At 34.0% G+C, this 26,396-nt stretch overlaps 1 protein-coding gene across 11 annotated transcripts in view; it reads right to left on the bottom strand.

Moving 5' to 3' along the window:
• The window catches only part of DOCK9 (dedicator of cytokinesis 9), a 136,463-nt gene that overhangs the window by 23,995 nt on the left and 86,072 nt on the right, over window positions 1-26,396 (bottom strand). For 5 of the 11 annotated variants that reach the window (XM_068928500.1, XM_009680065.2, XM_068928545.1 and 2 more), the window contains exons 28-40: window positions 23,643-23,789; window positions 22,865-22,948; window positions 22,113-22,224; window positions 19,216-19,394; window positions 18,408-18,524; window positions 16,816-16,936; window positions 15,635-15,768; window positions 12,617-12,731; window positions 10,939-11,005; window positions 8,278-8,325; window positions 6,318-6,454; window positions 2,218-2,333; window positions 16-153 (exon numbers count right to left, since the gene is read on the bottom strand). In XM_068928500.1, the coding sequence (XP_068784601.1) occupies window positions 16-153; window positions 2,218-2,333; window positions 6,318-6,454; window positions 8,278-8,325; window positions 10,939-11,005; window positions 12,617-12,731; window positions 15,635-15,768; window positions 16,816-16,936; window positions 18,408-18,524; window positions 19,216-19,394; window positions 22,113-22,224; window positions 22,865-22,948; window positions 23,643-23,789 (1,515 nt within the window). Of the gene's footprint in view, window positions 1-15; window positions 154-2,217; window positions 2,334-5,759; window positions 5,804-6,317; window positions 6,455-8,277; window positions 8,326-10,938; window positions 11,006-12,616; window positions 12,732-15,634; window positions 15,769-16,815; window positions 16,937-18,407; window positions 18,525-19,215; window positions 19,395-22,112; window positions 22,225-22,864; window positions 22,949-23,642; window positions 23,790-26,396 lie in introns of all 11 variants that reach the window. The other 6 variants (XM_068928520.1, XM_068928511.1, XM_068928522.1 and 3 more) reach the window with 2 other exon arrangements.

Raw genomic sequence — 26,396 nt, 5'->3', positions numbered from 1 at the left:
TATAGAACCTCTTACCTTAAAAATAAGTGCCCTTAAAGCTATGAAGACATTTTTCAATGCTGTTTCTGACTGGTTCTTTTGAAGGAAGCAGAGGTATACATCAAATACCTTTTTCATCAGTGGATTATGCCCATGATCAGCCACTAGTTGATTCTTTAAATTGATAGCGAGAGTTTAGAAGTTTTGTATTGCAATACATTTATAGTACTCTAAAAACATACACAGATCATCCAAAATGTTTTTGCTTCAAATAAGCAAGAAATTAAAAACAATCTGCATAATAATACCACAATGTTTAATAACGCAAGCAAATCTGAATTTTAATCAGATATTTCTAATGTTTCTTTAACCCTGCTCTATAAGGAAAGCGTTGGCTTTATAAGTGTGGACTTATAAAACAACGATAGCAGATTTTTAACAGCTGTTAATTAAATCAGTAACTATTAGCTGTTCTTTGAGAATTCTTTGATATGCTCAAAGTATTAACACACATTAGTTATGATGACTTTAGCAGCTAAGACAGTGGAATTTGCTCATAGCAATACCTCTTACAATGCTCTCACCACCCCACCCAAAAAACTCCAACCTCACCTACTCACCATCGTCCTTTCTGTCCTAAAATTGAAACTGAAAAAGCTCTTAAGGATGAAGATATTGATTACTTTTCAGAGTTTTATCTACATCAAGAACCAAAGGTACTATATCAAATAAACTTTAAATAAATATTAACTCAAATAATCTTTTAAAAATTGTTAAAGTAAGTACTTGAGGCCTAAAACAGACTTGGGCTCTTGTAGTATGCCTCAAGTTCTCTCAAATATGGTAGAGATGTCTAGCTGTAGACATCTCCTTTTCTAGCTAGGAAGATGCAGAAGAAAGGCTACTGAGTTTCAGCAAAGTCCTCAACATTTCAGGTGCCCTCACTGTTAAAAAAAGTGAAAAAGGAGGTGCTATGTTAAAAGCCACACTGAAAACTGGCCTTCTATGTAACATGCTGATTATGCCCAAAGGAAGCAGATAGGTCTTCTATGTGTTTCAGTGTAGTTGAATATAAGCTCCTGATCCTCCTGCCTGTCTTGTTTGGATCTTGCACACTACTCCGGTACACTACCTCCCTTCTGAACATGCTACAGATAGATAACCTTGACGGACTGTCATCCCACGTGTGATAGGCAGCTGCTACCTAGAAGATTCGTGTTCACTGCTCTTACTTTTTAAAACTAACTATCTTCATTTTTTAATCTGTCATTGAGCCTATGGACAGAACTGGCCGTAAGCTACCAATAAAAAGAATGTTATAAATAAGCTAAATTTTCTTTAACTACATTAAAGACAAGAACTAAATTCTAATTTCCAAATAAGGACCTGGATCCAAAGAGATCCACTGATATCATTATGGGAAATATGAGATAGGTCTATCATTCCTGCTTTTTATAGCTTCACTGACAATGTTTGGGAATGCTGAAAAAAACAAATAGGAGGGGTATCAAAGGATCTACAGGGCACTGCTAGAAAAAGATTCCACAGGAAAGCTATAGCCACTGATACAACTAAAAAGAGGAAAAATTAAAGTTACAGACAAGCAACACACACAAACTAATGCTGCCCTAATTAAAAAGTAGCTTCATGTAAAAAGAGGCCAAGTCCAATATAAATACCTGACAGTGTCCAAATATAACCTACAATCTTGCCATACAATACATCTATCACACCAAAGTGCCTTTAAAAGATAATTATATCACTAATATTAACTAGACACTAAGGCTTCTGGAAATGTTTTTAGAAAGAGCTACGACGAGGAAAGAGATTACTGTTGCTCCATAAGGAGTCTTTCATACTGTATTCAGCTTTACTGTTACTGTTCAGGCATATAAATTAAGAACATTCACTATTTAAAATAAATGGATTTAATCCTTATTTAAGTTTACCAATTGCATGACTCAGATATAGGATCTTCTAGAGAATATTCTTGCATCTTTCTATGAAAGAGGCGTGTCTGTGTGCAACATATATCTGAAGACAAAACATTTTGCTTTGACACGTTATCAGCTATTACATGATACAACCATGAAATATTTGCATTAAAAGTGAAACACAATACTAAAAATGCAATGTTATACTACTCTACAATACAAAACATAAATTTAAAAATATTTTTTGGAGTAATTTTTCTGAAAGATAATTACGGGACATGTCAACATCAAGTCAAGGACAAACCTTAAAAGCCATTGTGAATAATGATAAAGTATCCAGAATTGTAAGGCAAACTTCAGTGGCAATATTTGCTTCAAGTAAAGACTGGTGAAGAACATCTGCATCTGAATGGCCATAGCCTACAGAAATTTCAAAGGAAGTATAAGTGCTTGATATACTCACTTCAACATTTCTCATTTGCAAAAGTCTTGCTGTACTAGGGATAGTTTAACAAAAAGGAAAAAGCTTGACAAAAGTTTATATTCAATATAAAACAACATTCTATATGTGTTTTAAATACTTTTCAAATATGTGCACATACACAATTATTCTAGCAAATTTACACAAGATTATAAAATATATCAAGTATAGAGAAAAATGTTAACAATCGAAGCACTAAACAGCAATGAAAATCTTAAGTGCCTGATATTTCATATGTATGTATATATCTATATCCATGTACCTATCCTAACATAAGTACTACAGTAGGATGGAGTTACAGCTGAAAATACGTACTGGTAAAACGTACTGATCTCAAAAATCAATCATTATAAAAGTATAAGACACTAAGAATTGAAAGAATACAATCACGTCCTTATGAGAATGCAGCTGAAGACCCAAATAAGTAGTTCTGATCTGTAGCAATACCAAGAAGTAGCTCCATATTTGATCAAAATATTTGATTGCTTTTAGTACCATATTGCATTTAATCAATCTAAAAAACATATCATAACTAATGCTGAAGTATGATATATTGTTTATGTTCCCTGACATTGAACTTTTAGAAACAGATTGTCAAATGTGACCTGGTCGCTTTACACAAACGTAGTCCAGATCATATCGACACATTAGATTTACAGTCAACTTAGCATCGCTAAAGCAATGAAAAGCATAGCATAAACTTTTGAGGCTAAGAAAAGGACAGAAGAAAGTATGTTCTTTTTAAATTGACACCTGGCAGCTTTTTTCTGCACAGTCTCTGCTTCCCAGTCTGAGCTACGCATGCATACCTGTTTCTTTCACAGATTTTTTTCCTCCCTGATCCAGACTAAGCAGACCTAGTGCAATATGTGGCTTAAAAAGAGTCATGTTCTGGAATCTGTCTCTAAGAACTGAAATATGAAGTCCAAGATCAAGGCAAGCAAATAAAAAAGCTATAATGTAGGAAAAAAGATCTGTAGAAGATTCACTAGTGTGAATCTTCTGCCTCCTTTACAGCTCTCCCAGACACTAGAAAGGAGCTAAAATAATCACCAGTTTCTGTGGATTTAGAGATGCTTTCTGTCAGGAAGTACACGCCTCTTTCATATCACCTTTTACATTCTCTCTGCTTCCACCTCTCCCTCCTCCCACATACTTTTTTTTTTTATAGCTGCAATCCAGTTACTTCCTTCACCTTTACAATGACAGAAAGGAACAAGCCGCATTTGGGAACAAGTTTTAACACAACAGCCATTTGCTGGTAATTTTCATATACTTTTTCTCTAAGTAAAAGTGTTCTTTCCTTAAAGGAATTCAAAGAACAATCCTTTTTCAAAGCAGTCACCTTTGGGTGACTAGAAATCCTTAAGTTAGCCTGAGGTTTTGACACAACTGAAAATATCAAGAGATGCTGACCAGTAGGAAAAAAGAATCAAGGACAGGGGAAAATTTATTTACAGAAATAATTTGTTTGCTCTTCCAGAAAAAAAAAAGACTTTCAGATGTGAAGAATGGTGCAAGTTTTATTATAATTCCTAAATAAAGGCTGTGGCCAACAGACAGAATTCCAAACAGTTACAATTGTGTTCTTTCCATAAATAATTAAAAACAACCAACCAAACAGGCCACTGTCTGTTTACTCTGCTTTATTATTAGAGAGAGACAGAACGTTTGGGCAAGATATAAACTTAAAGGAAATCTCATCTGGGCTGAGTTAAAAGATTGATTTAGCAGTGATTTTTCAAATATATGCTAAAATTTAAACTTGTTTGAAACTGCTATAGTTTTAGAAATAGTTTTACATGAGGAATACAATATTAACGCACTCGATATCTATTTTTCACATGTAATTTAACAAGTAACTGTGGAACTACAATTTTCACATTTAATATTGGCATCTGCCTAGATATGCACATGTTTTGATATGAATCCATAAATTCACACTAATGTAGAGTAACTAGATTTAAGAACATCTAAAAACTGTCAAAAATGGGATCATCTCTAATGAAGGACAATAACTGTATAGTGCTATTACAGATCAGGCTATGTCTCTTGTATTTCAGTATGTTTGTGCATTGCTGTGTATTCAGCCGAGCTTCCTCCCCTCCTCCATCCCCGACATCCCCTAACTTCTTGCTTGCCTGCATTGAAATGCTTCAAAAATGTGAAGTATTTTAGACTGTATATAGACAACTGTCTTGCCAAAGGAACACGATTATAAGAACAAGCAGAACAACTACTTTCATCAGGTATATCCTTACTGTATGTTTCCTATACAAGATAGCTGAAAGATTTATTAGGGTTCTGAACACTATCTTGGATACATGACACAGACTGACTACTACACAAAATGAATGTCAGGCAAGAACAAGAATCGAATTAAAAAAAAAAACGAATTTCACGTTTCACGTGGCTTTTATAGCAACTTATTTTCACCTGATAAAACCATGGCCAATATAAGGTGTAATATCCTTATACTCTTTAGGATATCCAACATTAAAAAACTAGTATCACTTTATTAAAAGTTATCTGAGATACCTTCCTTGATAATCTCATTCAAACCAAATGGAAAAGAACCGACAGTATCTTTTTAACATAGGCATGCATTCATTAAAACTCTTTAGCTCACAGTTTCTAAATTCAGTGAACTTTGCTAAGCTCTGGAAATAAGAAATCTCTCTGCCTACAGGGCCCAGAAACAGTCAATTATTTTCCTGATAATTAAAAAAAAAAAGAAAAGAAAAGAAATCTTCCTATAGTAAGAGTATTTCATCATACTGAATACATAGTCAGATAGTATTAAAGCCTTCTTTTGTGTATTAAAAAACATGTAGAAATAAGTATGATACAGCAGTAACACTGCTGCTCACATGACTGCTATACAGTTTTCTCATATTTTAAATTTAAAAATTTGCATTTTTATTAAAAAAGGTGAGAGAATGCATTTACAACATAGAAAAAACTTTTTCATTTTTCCACTAGACTACGTGGTAAGTCTTATGCAGCTAGGTCAACTGTTGTTTTATATTATAGATAATGAGTTAAAAGGCTTTAAGTACCTGTAATGGACAGTAAAGTATGCTTTGGGAAAAAAAAAAGCATGAGTATAGGGAACATATATATAGTTAACTGGCATAATAACTTTACTACACATAATTCTTTCCAGTCACAGTATTTTACCAGATTAGTCAATTAGTTTCATTATGCTTTGAAGCTGAAAATTTAAAAATGATGCTTCAAAATACTTTACATACAGCATAACTTGCAATTTAAGAGCAGTATATTTAAAAAGACAGGATATAAGCAGATTTAGTTTTCAATACAGCAGTCTTACACAAGCTAACTTCAACCTGATTAAATCTTACCATTGTCTACAGAAATTCCAAGAACACTTGATATCTTTCTCACACTGAAAACAGAAAAATTACTTCATTATTGGATGTTTTTTTACTTCCAGACAAACTAGATCATGGGCTTCATAATCTTCATAGAAATTCTAGGGAACACATTTCTCCTTAGGAGATGTCAAAACATGGAGATATGGTCAAAGTGCATATTTTAATTATTAGATTAATCTTTTATAAGATCAAGTGGGAAAAAAAAATGAAACTTAATGAGGCCAATACACAAAAACATATAAATCCTGTAACCATGCACAGTAAAAAGTTCAAGTGCATATAATTTAAAAAAGATTAAAAAACAATTTTAAAATATGCTGTAGTTAACCATGCTCCACGTTATGGCATCAGCCAGCGTTGACTGTTGTGTCATAAAGCAGGGAACAGACCATGGACTGATTCCAGCTACTTGTTTGACCTAGAATAATAAAAGTCACTGAAATGCACTGGTGTGGCTCTGGGTCCTGTCTCTGGTGTTGTGGTACTGCTTAAGGATGATGAATGTTATGTTGTCATGAAACTTACTGTGGTTAAAAGTGAGAGAGTTATCCAGGCTGCTCAGCTGCTGTAATCTGGCATGCATCATTCCTGTTCTGTTACGGGAAACAGGCAATGTCTGAGATTTTCGATCATGAACTATGGATCCCAACCCCTCCTGGTTCCTGCAAGATGAGTGAAATGGGATAGAAGCAAAAGTTAGACATGTCAAACTGCAGCAGGATAGGAAGTGTTAGTTAAGCAATTACAGCACAAGAAGTTTTATAGAAAGAATTGTAATGCAACCTATTTTCTGTTTTACTTATAAAACAAAAATAGGCAGCTTAAAAAAAAGCATCACAGCAAACTCTTTCTTAAAAAACCTCAAGGCATGAAAGCAAAAGCAAACAAGCACTTGCTCCTGAAATCAATATTACTTCAGAGCTTTTGAAAACATAAATATTTGAGAATATGAATATTCTGAAAATATTCAGAACCCCAAACCAAAATCCTTTATTTTGACTGTTCAAAGTTTAGAAAAAAGTTAGAGGGACACACAAAGCTAAAATTAGAAAGCTTACATGCAACAGGAGAGCATGAATTAACTGAGGTATTATCAAGTACATCTTACCCAAGCAGGAAGGGAGAAGAGCCATATACTTTGTTAAACTTGCAGCAATCAAGTGAAGAAAACAGAAAAGTGATCTGTGTTAGCAATCAGTACAGGCTAACTTCCTACTGTGTACCACCACCAGAGCTGATGAAAAATAAAAACCAGTGCTTGAATTACACAGTTCCCTGTTCCCTTTTACTCTGCTATTTGTGCATTTCAAGAGTACGTGCATTGGTTGTCACATACTTTGGTGTAACGACAATGTGAAAGACTAGAAAACTACTTTTATTGGGAGAGTTCAACACCTCTGCAGCACACAAGATGATTTCTACAGCTTAATTACTTGAGCATAACATGCAACACAGATTAAGTGATCAGTCAACAAAAAGGAAGTGTGGTAGTCTTCTCTGCAAACTAGTCAAATTAGTTCAATGCATTTCTAGAAACCCTAAAAACTGCAGAATCCTGTAAATCCAGAGTATGAAGTTCATTGAAGCAGAAGGGTTACAGTCAAAACCTTAAAACAGCCAGATTCATTTTGGTCACAGACTCTTTTTTAAGGTGTGTGAACATTCTTCCTGAAAAATTGCCAAAAAGCTAATCAAAAGTTTTTTGTTTGTAGAAAAAGACTCACATGCCATTAAATCCAAATTAAAAATAGAAATGCTGACATCTTAGTCAGAACCCTTTACCATCCAAAGTCAGTAACAACTTTCTCACTAAGTTCAAGAGGGCCAGTATTTAAAATCCACAAGTTTAATTATAATAGCATCACCATGTCAAGTACAGTCTGCGGTCTAAACAGGTTACTATCTTTTACTCTACTATAAAATTACTTTTCATAAAAAAAATTAATCTGCATAGATTTTCAAATAATTCAGTACAAGTTTCTGACACCCACAGATTTTCTCCTAAACAGCCTTCAAAGGGAGCACACAGGCATCTTCAGTCTTTGAATTAAAAAAGAGCAGCTTTGGAATTTTCGCTATTCATCTTTCAGTAAAAACATTGCATAAAATTTCTAAAACATTTCAATTGGCATACGTTAAATCTCAAGTGAATATAGAATACATTTACATTATAAGATAAATCTTCCCAAAAGATTTTATTTTAATAAAAAAAATGCTGTAAAAATACAGCATTTAACAGGTGGATTTTAAAGCAATTTATTATAAACATTTATAACACATTCCCGCCCATCAATCTTAAATAGATAGGACAAAATAAATGGATTTGGTAATACAGTAGCCAGTTACTTGCTTCAAAATGCTATGTATTATTTCACAATAATTTTTTTATCATCATACAATTTATTTGTAATAGAGACTCAACGCATTTTGTACATACTATTATTCCTAGTGGACAAGACTGATAAATTTAAATTCCACACAGTACCTGGCTATATATCTTTTTCCCATGTACTGGAACTGGTGTAAGCACACTCTGCAGAAAACACATAATAAGTCAGAGAAGCAACACTTAAAACAATTTTTTAAAATTTATGCATGCTAGAATCATTCAACTATTAGTTTTGTTTGACTGTATATTGTTACCTCATAAAACTTTTTAATTTCTCCCACCCTTAAAATTCTCTTCCATTCCCCAAGACAAGAAAAGCTAGACATGGCTCCTCTGAAATCAGTCACTGACGGTTCTTGTTTTGGTGAAATTGGGATTAATATCAAACGACAACCAAGGCTGCCTCCAGAGCACAACCATCTCAACACTCGGAATCAAAAACAGCTAGCGCGAGCCTAAAAATGACAAACTAGAAGAGCCAAAAGGTGAAATAACGGGACACCCTAGTAAGTTTTAAACATGGAGCTGAAGTGCTTCATTTTGAACAGATTTTTGTTATTTATTATTTATAGAAGAGTAATGTTTAGCCTCAACTATCACTGGCAAAACTTCACTAAATGAAATCAGGTAGAGCTGCCTTCCAAATAAACTGCAATCTAGGACAAGCAACACGCAAAGAACAGAAGCAGAGACAACTAGACATTATACACACACATATTTTGCAAAGTGTGTATGAGAGCTAAAGCAAGAGTAATTAAGCATAATTTTTTCCCCTTTGCCTAAAAATAATTTTTTTAGGCCTCTAGATACCAGGATAACAACAATGCGGTTCCCTTTTCTAAAGGCAAAACATTTGTCTAAAACTATTTTCTAAAAAACCCCTATTTTAAAAAGGGAAACAGCTTTTAGTAGTGTTAGAATTATCAGAAGACAAGGGCACATCCTAAAATAGATGATAATTTTTCATTAAAAAAAAAAATCTATACTTCAATATGATGTTATATTTTAAAGAATCCTAATACTACTTGTTTCAGATCCATCAAGAAAAGTATAACCTAATTTTCCAGGTGCCTCTGTTTTTCTTCAGGACTGTCAAATACATAAAGCTGCTGACTAATAAATGAATTAGAAACCACACTTTCAAATCAATAAAAATGGTTCAAATGGAGGTTGTATTACTGATTTAATATGACCCTTTTCTCATTGTAAGTAATTACCCTGACAATTCAGAAGCTTCTCCTGTTTCTTAGGTAAGAATATTTTTTAAATTCTTCTTTCAAGCTTTCTGAACTGAAAGCTAGTTTTCAGGTTTTCTCTTTCATATATCATTGTGAATGAGGGAGGAAGTTGGCAAACAGTTTCTTCAAATCAGCTCCATTTTGTACGCACACCTTAAGTAGACTTGCTACCTCCAAACTGCAGAATCAGAACAGCTTGCTACCTCCAAACTGCAGAATCGGAACAGCATTTGCCTCCCCCAGACTTGGCATTTTGTTTGCAAGTTAATCTCATTGTCCTTTTTCATTTCTCCTTGTCTATCTTAGACTCTAAGCTTTTCAGGAAAAGCTCTTTCGGTGGACAGTACCCACCTACCAGAAACGTTGCCTCACTGTGGTAATAAACTATTATAACAATCTATATTAATAAAAATCATCATCAAAATGAACATTATTGTCATTGGTAAAATAGTCCTAGAAATTGAAGAGGTAGACTTCTGTGAGCCTTGCTCCTGTGCTGGTTCAAGGAACTATGGTATCATCCACAGCATTAACCTAACAGCGACTTTATTCTACATTCCTTACACTGTCACTGTGGTGGAAACCTCCTCTGATGATCAGTAATTTGAGATTACTCATTTGATCACAAACTAACCCTATCCAGCCCCTTAAATAAGAGGTCTCCAATGGCAAAATACTGTTTTGCCACTAATTAGGCAAAGTTTACACCTCTGGCCTTAGAGTCTACTAACCAGGCTCATTTACTTGTTCAGTTCTCTCTCTGGTACAATTAGCATTTTGCTACATGTACTTAACTGATGAATTAGAATACATACCTACAACACACTCCTAAATAGATTTCGAGTAGCACATTCCGTAACACAACTAAATATTGACATTACAATTTTGGAGCCTGTACTATGGAAACAAAGGAAAACAGCCTAGTGAAACAGCAAGGCCTGCAGAAAAGCTTCTGTAGCGCCTCACTTCGAGCAGATAGTGCTTCCTCTCTTCTTACGAATGTATCAGCCAATTCACACGAACAATAACACTAAGCATGCATAATGCTGGAGTATAGCTGTTGACAAGAAATACCAGGTTCCTCCTGTATCTTTCCTTTATAGTATGGTAGAAAAAGGAAAAGCTAGAGAAACATACCCCTTTATTTCTGAAGTTACGTAACTCGATTAATTTTGATATGTAACCACATCATGTTAGCAGTTTACATTACAAGACAGATTTGAACGCAGAAAAGTCAACCAAAGAGTTGGTTCCTCTTCTGGGAGCACAGCAACAGTCTGAATACTCCTCACTGTTCAAGAATATTCCTGAGATCACTTCTACATATTCTAATTCTAGAAACTATCATGGAATATAGACAGACATGCAACTGTGCACATCAAGTTAAGGACTTTTAAACTGAGATTGATGGTACTTTTTCAATTAAGAAAAAAAATTATATTCACATTTAAATCCACATGGAAGATTTTAACAGCACAGTGAAATGTGTAATTTTATGAGACGCTCAACAAGATCTTACTCTGTAATTGTGAAAAAGTCCATGAGTTCAGATTTTGTAGCCTTGTTCCAGTATGTAAACAATGCATCTAGGAAAATGAAAAAAATTAAAAACAAGCAGGACAAAGGCAGCAAACACACTAAAACATCAAGCAGAACAGTTAACATCAGTTCTCAGTTTTTAAGATGAGGATTCAAAGAATCTGGAAATGGCTTGTGGGAGTACAGATGATTATTACTATTTAAAGTTTTCCTTGAAGCTGATTATGCAATTGCACATATAATTTCTCCAAATGAGTTTCGATACTCTTTTAATGAATTTGTAATATTCTCATACAACTTCATGTTTTGAAGAGTAGTAAGTGTGTAGCCAGTGATGGTTAAAGTGTTCTAAAAATATAAGGCTTCAGAATAGTTTGTAATAATAGAGTTATAATAATCTTCTTCTTTAAAGATTAGTCTCAACTTTTTAAAGCTTTTTATCAAATTTATGATTTTTCTCTTGTTTTATTCACAATGCTCTACTATGCATATTTTTTCAACACTGAGTGGGCTACCACGGTCAACTATAGACTAGTTAACAAATCAAAACTATCAGGGACATGCACAGATTTTAAAAATGGTTACATATTTTTTTTCAAAGTTTGTAGTTACATAGCCAAGACATGGACTGTTGTGCCAAAAATGTTTAAAATTAGCTAACAAGTGTTTGATATTTGTTCTTCTCCACTCGAATTCAGACTAACCTCACCCACCACGGTAATGCCAGTTTTATACCAACTTATTAAAACAGTAAATTTTAATCTGAATTTTCTCAAAATTCTGACAAATTTTTATGTATTTCAAAATGTAAAAGAGTGAAAAAGAGTGAAAAAATTCTTTGCAATTAACATACATAAAATAATTAATTATATGAAAATCTAAAAAGGTGAGTGGATATTAAATATTTATAACCTTTCAATTCTCGTTCTTGATTAAGTAGTGTAATATATTAGAGCTCAAGCAGTACTCCAGAAACCAGATTTTTAGGTTTTAACAACAAAACATGCTCAGAAATTAATCCTACTCTTGACATATTTTGCACAAACTGAAAAATTCAATGTTTATACTAAAGGCTCTCCCTGTTTTTAACACTGATCAAGGTTAATGATGATTCCGAGTTGTACGACCCTAGAAAAAATGAAGGATTTGCCATTCATGCAGTATTTGCATGTGCCCCCCAATAATACCAGTCTTCCACAATTTTCAGTGGATAATCTTGCAAATAGGCCTGGAAAATGGAGAAGCACTAATATCACCACTCCAGAAACAGAAAGACACACTGATCAAGTAATTTGGTTTACAGTCATACAGGAAGTTCTACAGAGCAGAGAAATGGACTAGCCATATCCTCTTCTATTGAGCACTGAAGTATTTATTCTTTACCTTCAGTCTCCAGTCTGGAGCGTACAGTCACATAAGAATACATGCTTGCTTACCAGGTCCTTCAGTTTGCCCCATGCTTTGAGGGAATAAAGAATACTTAATAGCTACAAAGTTTCAATAAGGGTTTAATTTGATCAGTCACATAGCTCTGTAAAACATGGCACAGCATGGCACCCACACCTAAAATATTCTGATAATTTTTAAAAGGTGTTAAGTCACATGCATAAATCAAATACATCTCTTCAAATTTTCAGAAATTAGGTGGAATTACCTACCATCTGACATACTTCTTAAAATATAAAGAAAACACATGAGCAAACTCTTGATCTCTGCTTGGTCAAGCTTGTCACATCGAACCACAGAACTTCCTAAAGTGCCAGTCTGTTGATTCTGAAAAGAAAACAGACAAAGCTTTGGCTGAAAAGTTCTTGAACTGATAACAAATTATAATATTTTAAATTAACTTATTAATTCCTGCAACAGAAAGAGGATCTCAGAACAGAGACAAAATGTTTCATATAGAGAGACAGGTCAACGCTTTATACACACAAATACCAAACTAAGCCTCTTTACCTTCATTCATTTCTATTTGCTGCTTTGGATAATTTTTTCCCCAGAAAAGCAGGAAAGAGGGAAAGTTACCTAAGAGTGACTATCAGTCAAGATAATTATGAATATGTAACCACATTGTAGAAAGTAGATATGCCCTTTTTGTTTATTTGAAATACTGTAAAAATACATGCTACTGTTAGGCAATACATATTTACTCTTTCGCAGAGTCTGCTCTGGAACAGATGTCATACTTAACCGTAGATAGGCCTGCCTCCACACAATTCTTTCCATTTCAAGACATAAGAATTCCAAGGAAAACATAAATGTACGGGGATAGTACAGATTCTGAAAGACCAATAACTAAGTAAGAACCTTGCCTCAAAAAGCCTTTCTCCTGCTTCAAGACTTTGCTTATACAATTCCCACATTTGTGGGAAGTCTGCCCAAAAAATAAAATAAAAAACAATCCAAGACTGATCTTTTAAAGTGTACATCTAAAAAGCTACCAAAAGGAGAAAACAGAACTGTGAGAATACACAAATTGAGCTTTAGGCCATGACTTATCTGTAGAAGAGCCATTTCCATGCAATCAAGCGTTACAAAATCCTCAGTGAGGGCTTTTACAGATACATTACATGTTACGTTGCTTAAAGGATAAATTATGTCCTCTTTTAGTGCCTTAACCCTTACTTTCAATATGAGGCCACTTATCTGAATGGAAGATGAACAAGTCATCTAATAAGTCTCTAAAATCAGCAGCCTGATACAATCGATCCATGCAATTCTGGTTTCTACAAGAAAGCCGCATCACCTTTGCTTCCTGATCGTTTTAAGGACACGTTATTGCTATTGGAATAAATCCTTTATATCAAAATTGGGATATAAAAGATCACATGTATGCATACTGACCATCTATTTATATCTATCTATGTATCAGAAGTTAATGTAATTTAAGAGGAAATGCACACCTATATGACCTTGATTGCTGTATATTCTAAATATCTCACAACCTACTTATCTTTGAAATATCTCTGGTCAGTGAAGGAGTGCTACTGTACAACATTATGGATACTGAAATAAAGCAGGCAAGTAATGAGTGGCAGAGCAGAAACTGAATTTGAGTTTCCTACATTTTTAGGATATCGTGCAGAGCACTGGATAATAATCCTTCTAAAATAGTTGAAAATGTACATGAACAAAACTAGAACTACAAAATTTATCTCAAAAAAATCTATAAAGCTGCACATATTAAAATAGAAACTGGTACACTTGCAGCAAGCTCTGATTTCACCACTACATTTCTATAGGCTACTCTAAACAAAAATTAAAACAAAAACACAGCTTTTTATAGTAACGGTATCAAGCAATGAGTAAAAATTTGAAGATACGTGCACTGAACAACTGATATACTAGAAAGAAAGTTTGAAAAGCAACAAATAATAAGCCAAGATTGAGTATTACTCTGGGAAAATATTAACAGCATGCAAAACACAAATCCTACATTACCTAAATTGCCAGACCAGAGTAGAATTTTCAAAGGACGTGGATTCCTTTGAAAACCCTTTCACTTAGTAAGAACGCTACACAGTAGTAATCAACAACATGAAAACTAAGTAACAGATGACAGTATTGCCATTTAGCAACAGTGTATATAAAAGATAATTATTTATTTGCTTGGTCAATGCCATAGAACCTTTTTTAGTCCTACTTATATTAACAACTCTGTGACTCAAATCCTGCTAATGTTTAACCTGATTGGATTTTTATAATTAAATTAAATCAGGTACATAAACTATTAAAGGATTAGCATTTAATGGCATCTTACACGGTTACTTTGTACATATTTGCCTTGAGATTCAACTGTTGCAAAGAAGTGGCAAAACTATAGATCACACACTTCACTCAGAAGCTTAACTATACCAAGCACAAAAAAAAAAAATACTTCTTGTAACTGAAGAGAGAGAGCAGCATGCAAAATTTTCTCTGGCAAAGTTGGAATTGTCAGAAGTGAAAAATCCATAGTAACACGGTTTTTCTTTGCAGGGTGAGAATTTTCTTCTTCTTCTCCATTAGGGTGCATAGCATGAGCAGAGTGCCTTCTGAGAAGCTTCTCTCTCTGCCACAGGAAGGCATGTCAGAGTCAAGGGGAAAAAGTTAACATGTTGTGACATGCACAACAAGATCTAAGAAAATGAAATGTGATCAGTATCAATACAAGCTCCAGAAAGACATGACTGAATATCTCATAGCTCCTGCAGCCAGAACTCCCAATTTGTAATAGGTTTAAAGTAAAATGATTTAGAAAAGTCAAACTAACGTAAGAGAAGTCACCTGGAGAAAGGACAGCAATTGGTTTTTAAAAATATCAAAAATGCTACATATATTGGGTGTATAAGATGATGGAGCGAAGGTCCCCACAAAACCAAAGAAGCTGTCCCAACTGGATTTCAGTTCTCTTAATATACTTCATTAATTGCCTTGATCTAGCAAAGGAAACATCAACTATTTGCTTATGTCCATAATTCAAAAATCTGTTCATTTTTTTCTGCAAAACAGCTTACTAAACGTAATGCAAAAGAACTGATATAACAACTATTTTTAAACAGAAAAATTTATGTAAAATACTGCTGTACAGTTACTCTACGAAGTTCAACCCCACTGGAGATTACAAAAGTTAGCTCCTATGAGAATTAGGATGAGTTTTTAGGAATATAGTTTTTTTTGGTTTTGTTTTTTGTTACCTTGTCAAGGGAATTGCTCTTGTCGCTTTGTCTTTCTGGGAGACTGTTTCCTGAGTCTGTACTAATAAGAGAGCCTCTTGAGTCAGCATTCCTCACACAATTGATGTTTGGAGTTGATGTGGTATACGGGGAAGCTAAATAAAACAACCAAAAAAGACCATCAGACTTCTAAAACCACTATATATGTGTGCGTGTATCTATATATACATGTGTATATATGTGTGTGTGTGTGTGTGTATGTATATATAGATACACATATATACACACACATATATATTTATATGCCACAGGGGTTGGGGGGGGGGGAAAGAGAGATGTATACACACACACAAACACTTTTTAAAAAGGCAAACAATTAATTCCACTTACATACCTGTAATGATGATAAATTTATTGCATACTTTCAACAATGTACATAAATATATGGATTTACGCACAAACTTATGCACAAATACATAAGACATATATGAAAAACACGTATGTACAGATACACACACATACAAAGAAATATGTATTTTTAAAAACTTCCATTTTTCATCACATACTTTTTTTTAAATCACTAGGAAGTGATATAGCTAATTGCAGCAGATAACAAAAAACAGAAAAATACACTGAGAAGAAAGACAAAAAGATGCCCATGTTTGTGCAAGCAGCCATCCACTTAGAGGGGGTCTCTAACATTACTTACAAAACCATGGATTATGATGCTCTTGCTAGAAGCGACTACAGCTAGTCATCTCCCATTTTTCTGCAGCAAGCTAAAACTAACCAGCTTTGATGGGGGGTGGGAGTGGGGAGCAAAGCAGGTCTCTCTAGCAAACAGTTCTCCCCCTTTTTTGTTTTGTTTTTGGGTTTTTTTTGTGTTTTGATTTGAAAGAGAAAGACAAACAAAACCACAAACACCCTGCCAGAAAGATTTCATTGCAGACTGCAAATTCTGGCCCACACAGAATAGCTGTCTGCATTAGAGTTCTGTTATCTAAAGTAGCAGTAGAAATCTAGGGATATGCCTATGATATGGTCGCTGTGGATAATGCACATATTCTCAGGATAGGAGGAAAAAAACCTCATAAAGCCAGGTTCAAACTCCACTAATTTGTAACACTCATGCACACGTTCAAAAGCTGGACACAGAACAGTTATTTTTAGTAAAAAAGGAAAAAGGAAACTTTTAGGCTTACCGATGCCAGAGATAACACCAAATAGATCTTTAGGAAGGCTGTTATCCAATGTGTTTCCTGATTTTTGCGGTGTTATTAGCTGACTTGCAGTTGGCAAATTAAGTGCATCATCCTTTGCACTCTGTTTGGAAGAGAGAAACATGTGATTAATATTTTCCAGTACTATGATTTTAGTGCATATTACCTACTTTTATCTTCCAAAGGAGTATTTGTTATATGTTTAATTTCTGTTAATTATGTTCAAAAGCATGGAATGAGATGTTCACATATTTGCACAAGCAGGGATAGCTGCAAATTTAAGATACTTCAAACATGAAAAAATAAATAGTCCATGGAATTTTAAATATTGAAAAACAGATACTTCCAAAACACACAGCTTGCTTTTACTTTACTTTTTCTTCAGACATGCAAATATTTGTCTAATTGGAAGGATATTATGAATTTCTTTCTTTCTTGATTTGCAAAAAGGAACACAGAAATAAGTGGACAAACAAAAATAAAAGAATTCTTTAATCTTTAAATCTTAGATACAATTATTGCATCGAACCATATTATATCAATATATGCATTAACAAATTCCATTTGAATTCATTCTCCTACAGCCATCTTAGACTACAGTTGTTCCAAAAGCTCACTTCTTTAGAGTTAAAAATGCTTCTCTATTTTCTAGAAAATCAACCAAATTTATTTCTGCTCCATTTATTTTACTATTGGACTGAATCAGGAAAATAAGATTGATATATATAAAAAACCCCTGCAATTAACATACAGTCTTTGCTGCTGAATAGCAACAGCAGCTACTGATTCTGACAGGGTTTTAGCCAACATAATTCTATATATGTTTGAAGTCAGTGGGAGTTTTTCTCATGCATAAGAATTTAGCATACGTGTCTCCAATATTATGATTTACAAGAGTTTGTACAAAGTGGCAGGACACACTACAGAAGGGTAATTTATGAGAAAAAACAGAGACATAATGTAAGGAATTTTTATCTTATAATAAATGTATCAACAACTTGATACTAGATACAAAAGGAAGTCAATTAAAATTGCAGAAACAATGAGTATTTTGACTTCAGCTCTACTCTTCCTTCAGCTTCTTTGGTACTTAATTAAGAGCTGTCAAAAAAAGATATACTCTGTGTATACCCCCCAAAAGGGTCCAATCCTGTGTGGTCTATAGTTTGTACTGAAATATAGGAATATGCCCCAGAGACAACAAAGCAGCAAAATGTTACATAACAGTATAATCAGATGGCATTAGAATGATGCTGTGGCAGCCTGTGCGGCCTAGCATTCTCCAAAATCACCAGAAGTTCAAGTAAGGATCAGTAAAGGCACTGTAACTCGTACATAGGAACAAACTATTTAATTATGATGCTAGGCGTAACTTACCTGGACCAGAGAAACTGCGGCCAAAATCACAAAGGTAACTAAACTTTTAATTTAATAAAAAGCAAGTAGAACAAACTTGAGGAACTCTGAAACATAAAGCTTTTCATTTGCCAGAAGTATGCAGTGTTTCATATACATGTTACCATTAATTATGGAAGAAAAAAAAAAAGCTGAATATCATATAGAAAGTCACTCACACTGCTGGAAGGGTTAACAGGAAATGGAGACACATCTTTGACATTGATTCGCTGAACATTTTCTATGAGCAGTCCAAAGAGTGGCAAATACATAGTGGCTATTCTTGCTTGATGGCTCTAAAAAGAGTTCAACAGCTCATTAAAAAATTGCAGATTTAATTTTAATTCTCAAAGATTGTTTTTTAATGCTACATGTTCTTTACTATTTCCGTTATAACGCTGGAAAAAATATTTTAAATGCATTCAATTTTACCCAAGATTAAACAGATCAAATTAATTTTATATTAACTTGATAAATTCATGGTATCTGCTGTTAAAATTTCATGGTTTCTCCACAGCACAGCTGTTTCCACATTAAAAAAAAAAAAAAAAGACCAAGAAAATTAAAAATCACTCAAAATTTACCACTATAACTTGGAGTTTAAACTTAATTTCCCGATAAGATATGACAAAAGGACAACTGCGGAATATTAAGAGCTAATGTTTAATGAAAATAAGAACTTTTAAAACAGATTGGAAAATCTGATTACTGTATCTCATACTGCAGTTAGAGATTATACCCTACCAAAATGTAATAAACACATGTAATTATGCTAAAAAGGTACTTTGTGCTTTCACTTGGTAAAAATATTGAGTTTTGCAGATTTTGATGCAATTATTAGCTATATTTGTTTTCATCACAGACATAGTATGAACTGAAATAGCATGGCTGCAAATTAATAGATTTTACTGAAAAAAAAAATTTTTTTTTTTCTGAAAGTGCATTTAATCTTTATATTTTGTACTACTAATACAGAAATACACTTACCCTGGAAGCATATCTATCATCAAAAGAATGCTTTATCATCAAATTCTTGAGCACACTAATTGCAATCTGCCGTATGTCTCTGAACTCTTGTAACGCATTTCCCACCTCCCTTAGAAGCAATCCCACTAAGAAGTGATTCTTACAGAACTCATCTGTTAATGAATAGTCAAGGTGAAGGTCTGGAAATAAAGTACAAGTCCTATTTAAGGAATGGTTCTATTTAAAATAATTTATTAATTAACAAAAAGTTAAAAGTGTTTCCTAGCTTATTGACAAAGATGATTCATAACACACCGAGCTAGGTTAACTATATAATGACACGCTTATTGAACAATGACTATGTATATTCAATCAAAAGACACTAAAGAAATATAAACTTGTGGTTTTAAAAATAGTTTTTTGTTTTTTTTGTTTTTAAATAAAATCCAACGTTCAAAAGTGTTCCTACAAAGTTCACCTGGACCAGTATCTTTTAGCTCCAAGTATTTACACAAGCATTTTTTATGAATATAGACTGTAGAACCTGCTAACGAATGTGTTGCTGGTTAACTTACATTTTCACAGAAAATGCATCTAAAATTTGCAGTGGGTAGTGAAAGTGCTATTACACTAGTAAGGAAGAAACTGCATTTGCATCACACGTGTCTAAATAAGGAATCGCTTCTCAGTTTTAAGCATACAAATAAATGGAGTCATATTTAAACAAATTAATTTAAAATGAATCTATGCAAATTATACTTGCATTGTAATAACCATATGTTAGTCAATTCTTCAGCTACATTCAATTAAAAAATACTACATTTTCCAGAAATATTTACATATTCAGTGTTAGTTATATTAGAATTGGAATTAAAGAACATCTTACTTGAACACTTGTGCCTAACCCACTATAATATAATTTTATTTCATAAAATATTTAATCTCCAGTAATAACTGTAACTGTAAATCTACATTATATATATCTCTCTCTATACAGATGTTAAAAGATACATATACATAAAAAAAACCACACACACCAAATAAAGCCAACGACTCCAGTTTGAAAGTATTTTTTCATATACTAAAGCATTCCTCCAACTAATTTGCATAGTGAATATACCACATGTAGTATCATATACGTAACTTGAAAATATCCACTGATGAGGTGTTCTCAAAAACATACTTACTTTAGTTGTTCAGCAGAATAGTCAAAGATTATTCTACTGATCTCAAAGCACCTTTATTTTTGGAAGAACTCTCCCAGTAAGGGAATCCATTAAATAAGAAAGAAACACAAACAAAAGCACAGACTTTCTATAGGCCTCCTTGTGCAACTATCATGAGAGCCAGCCACATGCTGTCTGAGATCTCTTTTGTTTCGGAGGTAAAACAAAGCCAGAAATACTTGTGATAAAGGTCTTTTTCCCTGGCCAAACTCCTAGTTCACTAAGGAGTTGCATTTCATACTGTTCTTCACTGTTAGTCAGAAACACTATTTCTTCCAGTTTTGTTATTCCCTTATAACCACTAAAACAATTCATAGCTCCTTCTTCTATGCAAAGATTTATGCAATGTTGTTATCTAATACACTCCTGAAGGCTAAAAAAAATCCAGCGACAAACACAAGCTCTATGCAGTTGTCCTGCTCCTACTCTCAAATATTGTTCTGTCACCTTGGTGAAACATCTAATTAGTTACATTCAACCTTACTAAGCCAGCAGAGGCTACTGAAAAAATATTTCAAGAGATTAATCTGCCAGAATACCAATGCTAGGCAGGAAGTCTCAGTAGTTTATTTTACTTGTAAAAGTACCTTCTTCATTGATTCAAAGCAAACATGAGTAGCAGAGAGGTTAGGAAGAATTTAATAATGACCTCACAGCTGCAAACGCAACAGCTAACATATTATTTATTTTGGCATAATGTTAGATGTACCAGGAGCCCAGCCTGGCTAAACAGGGGACCCATGACTGAGCTCCAGGGCAAAAAAAGGATGCATACAATAGAGGTAGGCAAGCACAGGCTACAAAAGAGGAATATAGAAACATTGATCAGGTATGCAGGGACAGTGCCAGGAAACCCAAAGCTCAGCTGCAGTTGAAACTGGTAATGGACATCAATGGCAATAAGAGCAACTTCTGCCACTACATTAGTAGTCAAAGGCTGAACAAGGAGAACATGGGACTGTTGATGACTGGGGAGGGTAATTTATTGACAGTGGACTCAGGTAAGGCTGAGGTACTCAATACCCTCGTTGCCTCATTTTTCACCACCACAGTCTCCCAAGTCTTTCAGTCTAGTGATAGGGTTCACGGAAGAGAACCGCTAACAGTTTATGAGGTTTGGGTCAGAGATCTCCTGAGAGACCTCGAGCCACGCAAGTTACACGCATTTCCTGGAGATGCTGTAGAATTTCCATCCTTGGAGGTTTTCAAGACCTGACTGGATAAAGCCCCAAGCAAGCTCATGTGAATTCAGTGTTGCCCCTGCTGTGAGCAGGAGGTTGGACTACAGACCTCCTGAGGTCCCTTCCAATCTGAATGATTTAACGGAAGAAAAAGTTAAAAGTACACCAAATATCACACTCTGCACCTACCTACAAAGGAGTGTTGCAAGGCTCTTCAGCTAGTGAATTAAAAGCTAACTCATAAATAGAACCAAACTATAAGCAAAGCAGGGAAGGGGGGAAAGAATCAAAGATTTAGTCTGCCACATCTTTCAGGAACTAGATACTTTGCAAAGATCAGTGTGCTACCTAAACTATACCTTTGATGTTAAGGAGATTACAACTTTGGGATTACATTTAATACTTTCAAAGTTTCCAAGATATCATAGACCTGCAGTTACACAGTCTACTTGCTTAACAATAAAAAGATGACATACAAGAAACAGAGCATACATTTCTGTAGGTGAATTACCTTGGTATCTCTGAATTCTGCCTTTTCCAAATGGCATTGGTAGATTCAAAGGTATGTAGTGCTCATGATTACAGACTACACGGAGAAATTCAAATTTGAATTCAAAGAGGGTCTGCAAAAATCATTTAAAAGTATAAATAAAACAACTGACGCAGTGATTTCAATAACATGTCAAAAATAGCTTTCTTACGCAAACAGGTGGTTTCTCTCAGTCTTGCAGTACGAGGCACGTAGACTTGTGAAAGTTCTACATGTCAGTACAAAATACTTTCAGCACAATTCATACGCAGCAGCTGGACAGAATTCTATTTTCTGCTCCCATTTTTCAAAGCTAGTTAGGTTTATTAGTATATTATATATTGATGTAATAAAATTTTGGAATCACAGGAGAAATTCTCTGGACATCTGGTACACGCTATCCCCACTACTGTAAATGTATAGAAACACTAGGTATCAAAGATCCCAATCAATGGTGCCAACCTCAGACTTTTACATTCTTGCTTGATTATATTTAGTGTTACCCCTCTCATTTTCTACATGCTATGGCGTGGTAAATGGGCACTTTGAAGACGGGAAGTAACACACGAAAAAGTGGTTTGGTGGAAAAAGTGATCGAGGCACAGCATGGGTACTTCTAAGTAACATGCTTGAATGTAACTGGAAGGAAGTCTCATGTCTTAATGCAGAACTCCATCCACAAGCCTCAGGAAGAGGCAACTTCTAAAAAAAAAGTCTGTTTGAAAAATGAGTACCTTTGGATCTCCTGGGGCAAAGCAGCTGATGTAGTTATTGATTTGTTTGAAAACAAAACCTCTGTCCATAAAGGTAAAACACCTCTGGGGAAAACAAACAAACAAACAAAAAAAAAACCAGACAAGATTGGTTTAGTATGGTCTCAGTGCTTGCTAATTACACATCTGCGTTTTACAAATTCATTTTACAAGTACATTATTGATATTTCACTCAGTCTGAATATAATCAGGGAAACAAGCATACTACATATATGCGTTCCAAATTTTCACTTAGAGTCCAGAACGTAAGCTAATGGCAGATAAAAAAGCAGCTTGAAGATAACAAGTCCATCTTGACATAAGCAAGTGGCAATAGTAGATAAAGCAGCTTTATCTACCATTTTATTTCTCTTCCCTTTTTCTCCCCACTGGATCTTATTGTTTGAAAAAGAAAAAAATACTGAAAGCCTGCCTACATAAAATAAATGCAAATAAACAACTCAAGGCATGAAGTTTTTGTAAGGTTCGAAGAAAATGAGATGATATATGAAAGACTAAACAAGAAAAAATAAAATAAAGCTTAGAGAAAATATAAATTAATAAAAATTAAACTTATGAATAGATGGGTCTTTTGATTACAGAAGATGCCAATTATACTTCAATGCATTGTTTTCTTGGACAGAACTATACTTAAAAAAGCATAATTTTATATGACTTGCCTTTAAAGTTCCTTAAAATACAAGAAGAAACAGTATTATTGGAAAAGTGACTACAGAACCCAAGTGGTTTGTGTACCTACTTTTATAAAGGCAGCAAGGCTATGGTTTGCGTTTTTCGAAGCCTCTGGATTGTCTCTGTACTTTTGAGTGATGTGTGGCGTCAGCATATTAACAACTGTTTCAACCGCATGATGAAAGGAAGCGGAAAATCTCTGGTTTCGTAACAGCTGAAAGCACAAATTCAAATACATATTTAATATGGTTTATAACACCAAAATACAAAAGAAAAATTATTTTAGATAAGATATAGATAATCTGTCAGGGAAGGAAGAAAAAAGTTTTCAAATTTTCTAGTTTTACTTTAGAATAAAATTTTCTTTAACTTCAAGATTTTTCCTGAACCTTTACAGACTAAGGGGAAGAAAAGAGTATTTGGTTGAAAGAAAATATTACAACACACACTAACATCTATATTATTAAAATCCAAGCAAAGTACACTTTTATTTTTAATGACAAAAATATACGCATAAGAGTTTGCAAGTTCAAAGCATTAGTATTTTTCTATACTAAAATAACATTCACAACGACAATTAAGAGTAAACAGGAATTCTTCCGTTTTTTCTATGATACCTTCCAAAACCAGCTAGTTCATATGTATCAACTGCTTTATCACACTGTTTTCTGTCACAGAAAGCAAGGTATTTTTGTTGCTTTGAAACACATATATGTATTTTAATTCCTTTGATTTTTGCCACTGTGGAAATTCTTACCTATGCTTTTCTCTTTCAAGAACTGTATATTTTGGTCATCAGTCACCTCAAATTTCAGCTCTTCCAGCCTTCAGAATTCCCAGAATCTTACTCTCTATACTTAAGGTTCCAAAATAAGAACTGTTGTCCCTTGCTTTTAAATTGCTTGCTAATTAGTTTATTCCTCTCTGTTCATGATTTCCTCCTTTTTACCATCATCTATATTATCTTTATCAACGTTTTTGTACATTCTGACCAATATGGGTTAGTAAGTTCTCTTCAGCTTTTTGCTATTATATAGTTTCTCTTTTATTTCTTGGCATCTTACAGTCTTTAATAAAGATTCTATCTTTTGTCTGAAGGGACTTAATGACAGGTGGGGTAAGGCCGAGGGAGAAACCGGCTATGACAAAAGCTGTTTTAACTATACAAGTCGTTATATCTTTTCTTTCTGTAAAATTAAATATCAGACTGTTCTGGAACACTTTATTATTAAAATGCTTTTCTAAAGTAAATTAAATGCAACATTCCGAGGGAGAGCAAATCATTGTCAAGGCCCTGCATAAATCAATGATTACAAAACTTGATGCAAAGTTCCCTTGTTTGAATTGTGCTCCAAAATTTCCATTTCTATCTTAAGAAAAATTAGGTTTCTAAACATTAGGGATGAGAAAGATAGTTGTATAAATATCAATAGTATCTGTTAACGCCAATAACAATCAAAAATTCAAAACTATGTTGGAAGGCGTGTCAGTCAGTGTCCTCCAATATTCCTAGAACTCAGCCTTTGTTGGACAGTAATTAAATATTTTTTAAAAATATCCTAAAATTCTTGCTACAGAAGCAGTTTTGCTGCATCTAGAAATGTATCCTTTTGTAAGACCTCATAAGCAGGAAATATCTGACTACACGTTCCCTTTATTATTCTAAGCGACAAGACAGAAAAGCTAGCAAAATAATTCATTTGACGTTTAAGGGACTTGTATAGTAAGAAGTCATGCCTGGGAATGAGGATACTTGAAAACAAGAGTTGAGTTCTGCTCTTTCTTTTCTGCCACAGGGAAGATAACAATCAGGTTAGCTCTAACAGTGTAAACTTCTTTTTCAGATCAAATACGGAGAAAATAACAAATAAATCCCATCATAACACATCATCTTAGTAGTTTTTAAACCATGAACGCTGCTTCATGTTATTGTGGGGGAGGAATGAGAATGAATAGTAGTTCAAGGTGATGAACAGGAAAGCACTGGAATTTAAAGGTGCTTATTAAGAGAATTTCTTCCCATTGTACTACTGGACAATTCACATTTGAGGTTGCTTTTGGAGATACTATTAAAAAACAAACAAAATACTAATCTGAAATGGATGAAAATCCTAAAGAACAAGTATACTTACAGTACAGAACACAAACAACTTCTGTCCTACCAGTTTATTCTTGAACTTCATTGAGGTTCAAGAGTGGGACATAAACAGAAACCAGAAAGGTATTTTCTAAAATCAAGAGTATTTTTTTTAATACAATTACAGCATGCTTCTACAACAGTAGCTATTAGTCCTAATTAAAAATGTGGCACCGTTTTGTTAGTTTCAATGTAACCTGCATAAGAAAAAATCCTTGCATGAACTGTTTTCATCTTTGAAAGATATATAGCTGTAAACCTACTAAATCTATAGAAAAACCCCACTGTGCTTCTTTATCTTCTGTCGTTGAAATAGAATGGGGACTCCTAAAAAGTTAGGAGTGCTATTAATATTCAGACCATATTTTTGTGGTTTATCTATTTTTTCTGGAAACTTGGAAACAAAAATAAAATGCAATTAGGAATTAGTTGAACCTTTGAAAGCAGTCACGCTGTTCCATGATCAATATTTACTGAGCCCACTTTCTATAAAATATTAATTAGCAGCCATGTTGTTAACAGGTAGAAAAAAACATCTACTAAAACAAAGCAATTGGACTTTCTGGCCTACATAATTTTGGACTGCAGAAAGATTAAAGTGAATAGGACTTTTCCAGAATTTATAAGATCATAAAACCCCATCTAATAGATAAAATTTGGTGCAACAAGTTGCTGTAAAATCTC

Source organism: Struthio camelus, chromosome 1 (genome assembly GCF_040807025.1).
Source record: "Struthio camelus isolate bStrCam1 chromosome 1, bStrCam1.hap1, whole genome shotgun sequence".
Taxonomy (NCBI): Eukaryota; Metazoa; Chordata; class Aves; order Struthioniformes; family Struthionidae; genus Struthio; species Struthio camelus.
This window is presented reverse-complemented; position numbering and strand designations above follow the sequence as displayed.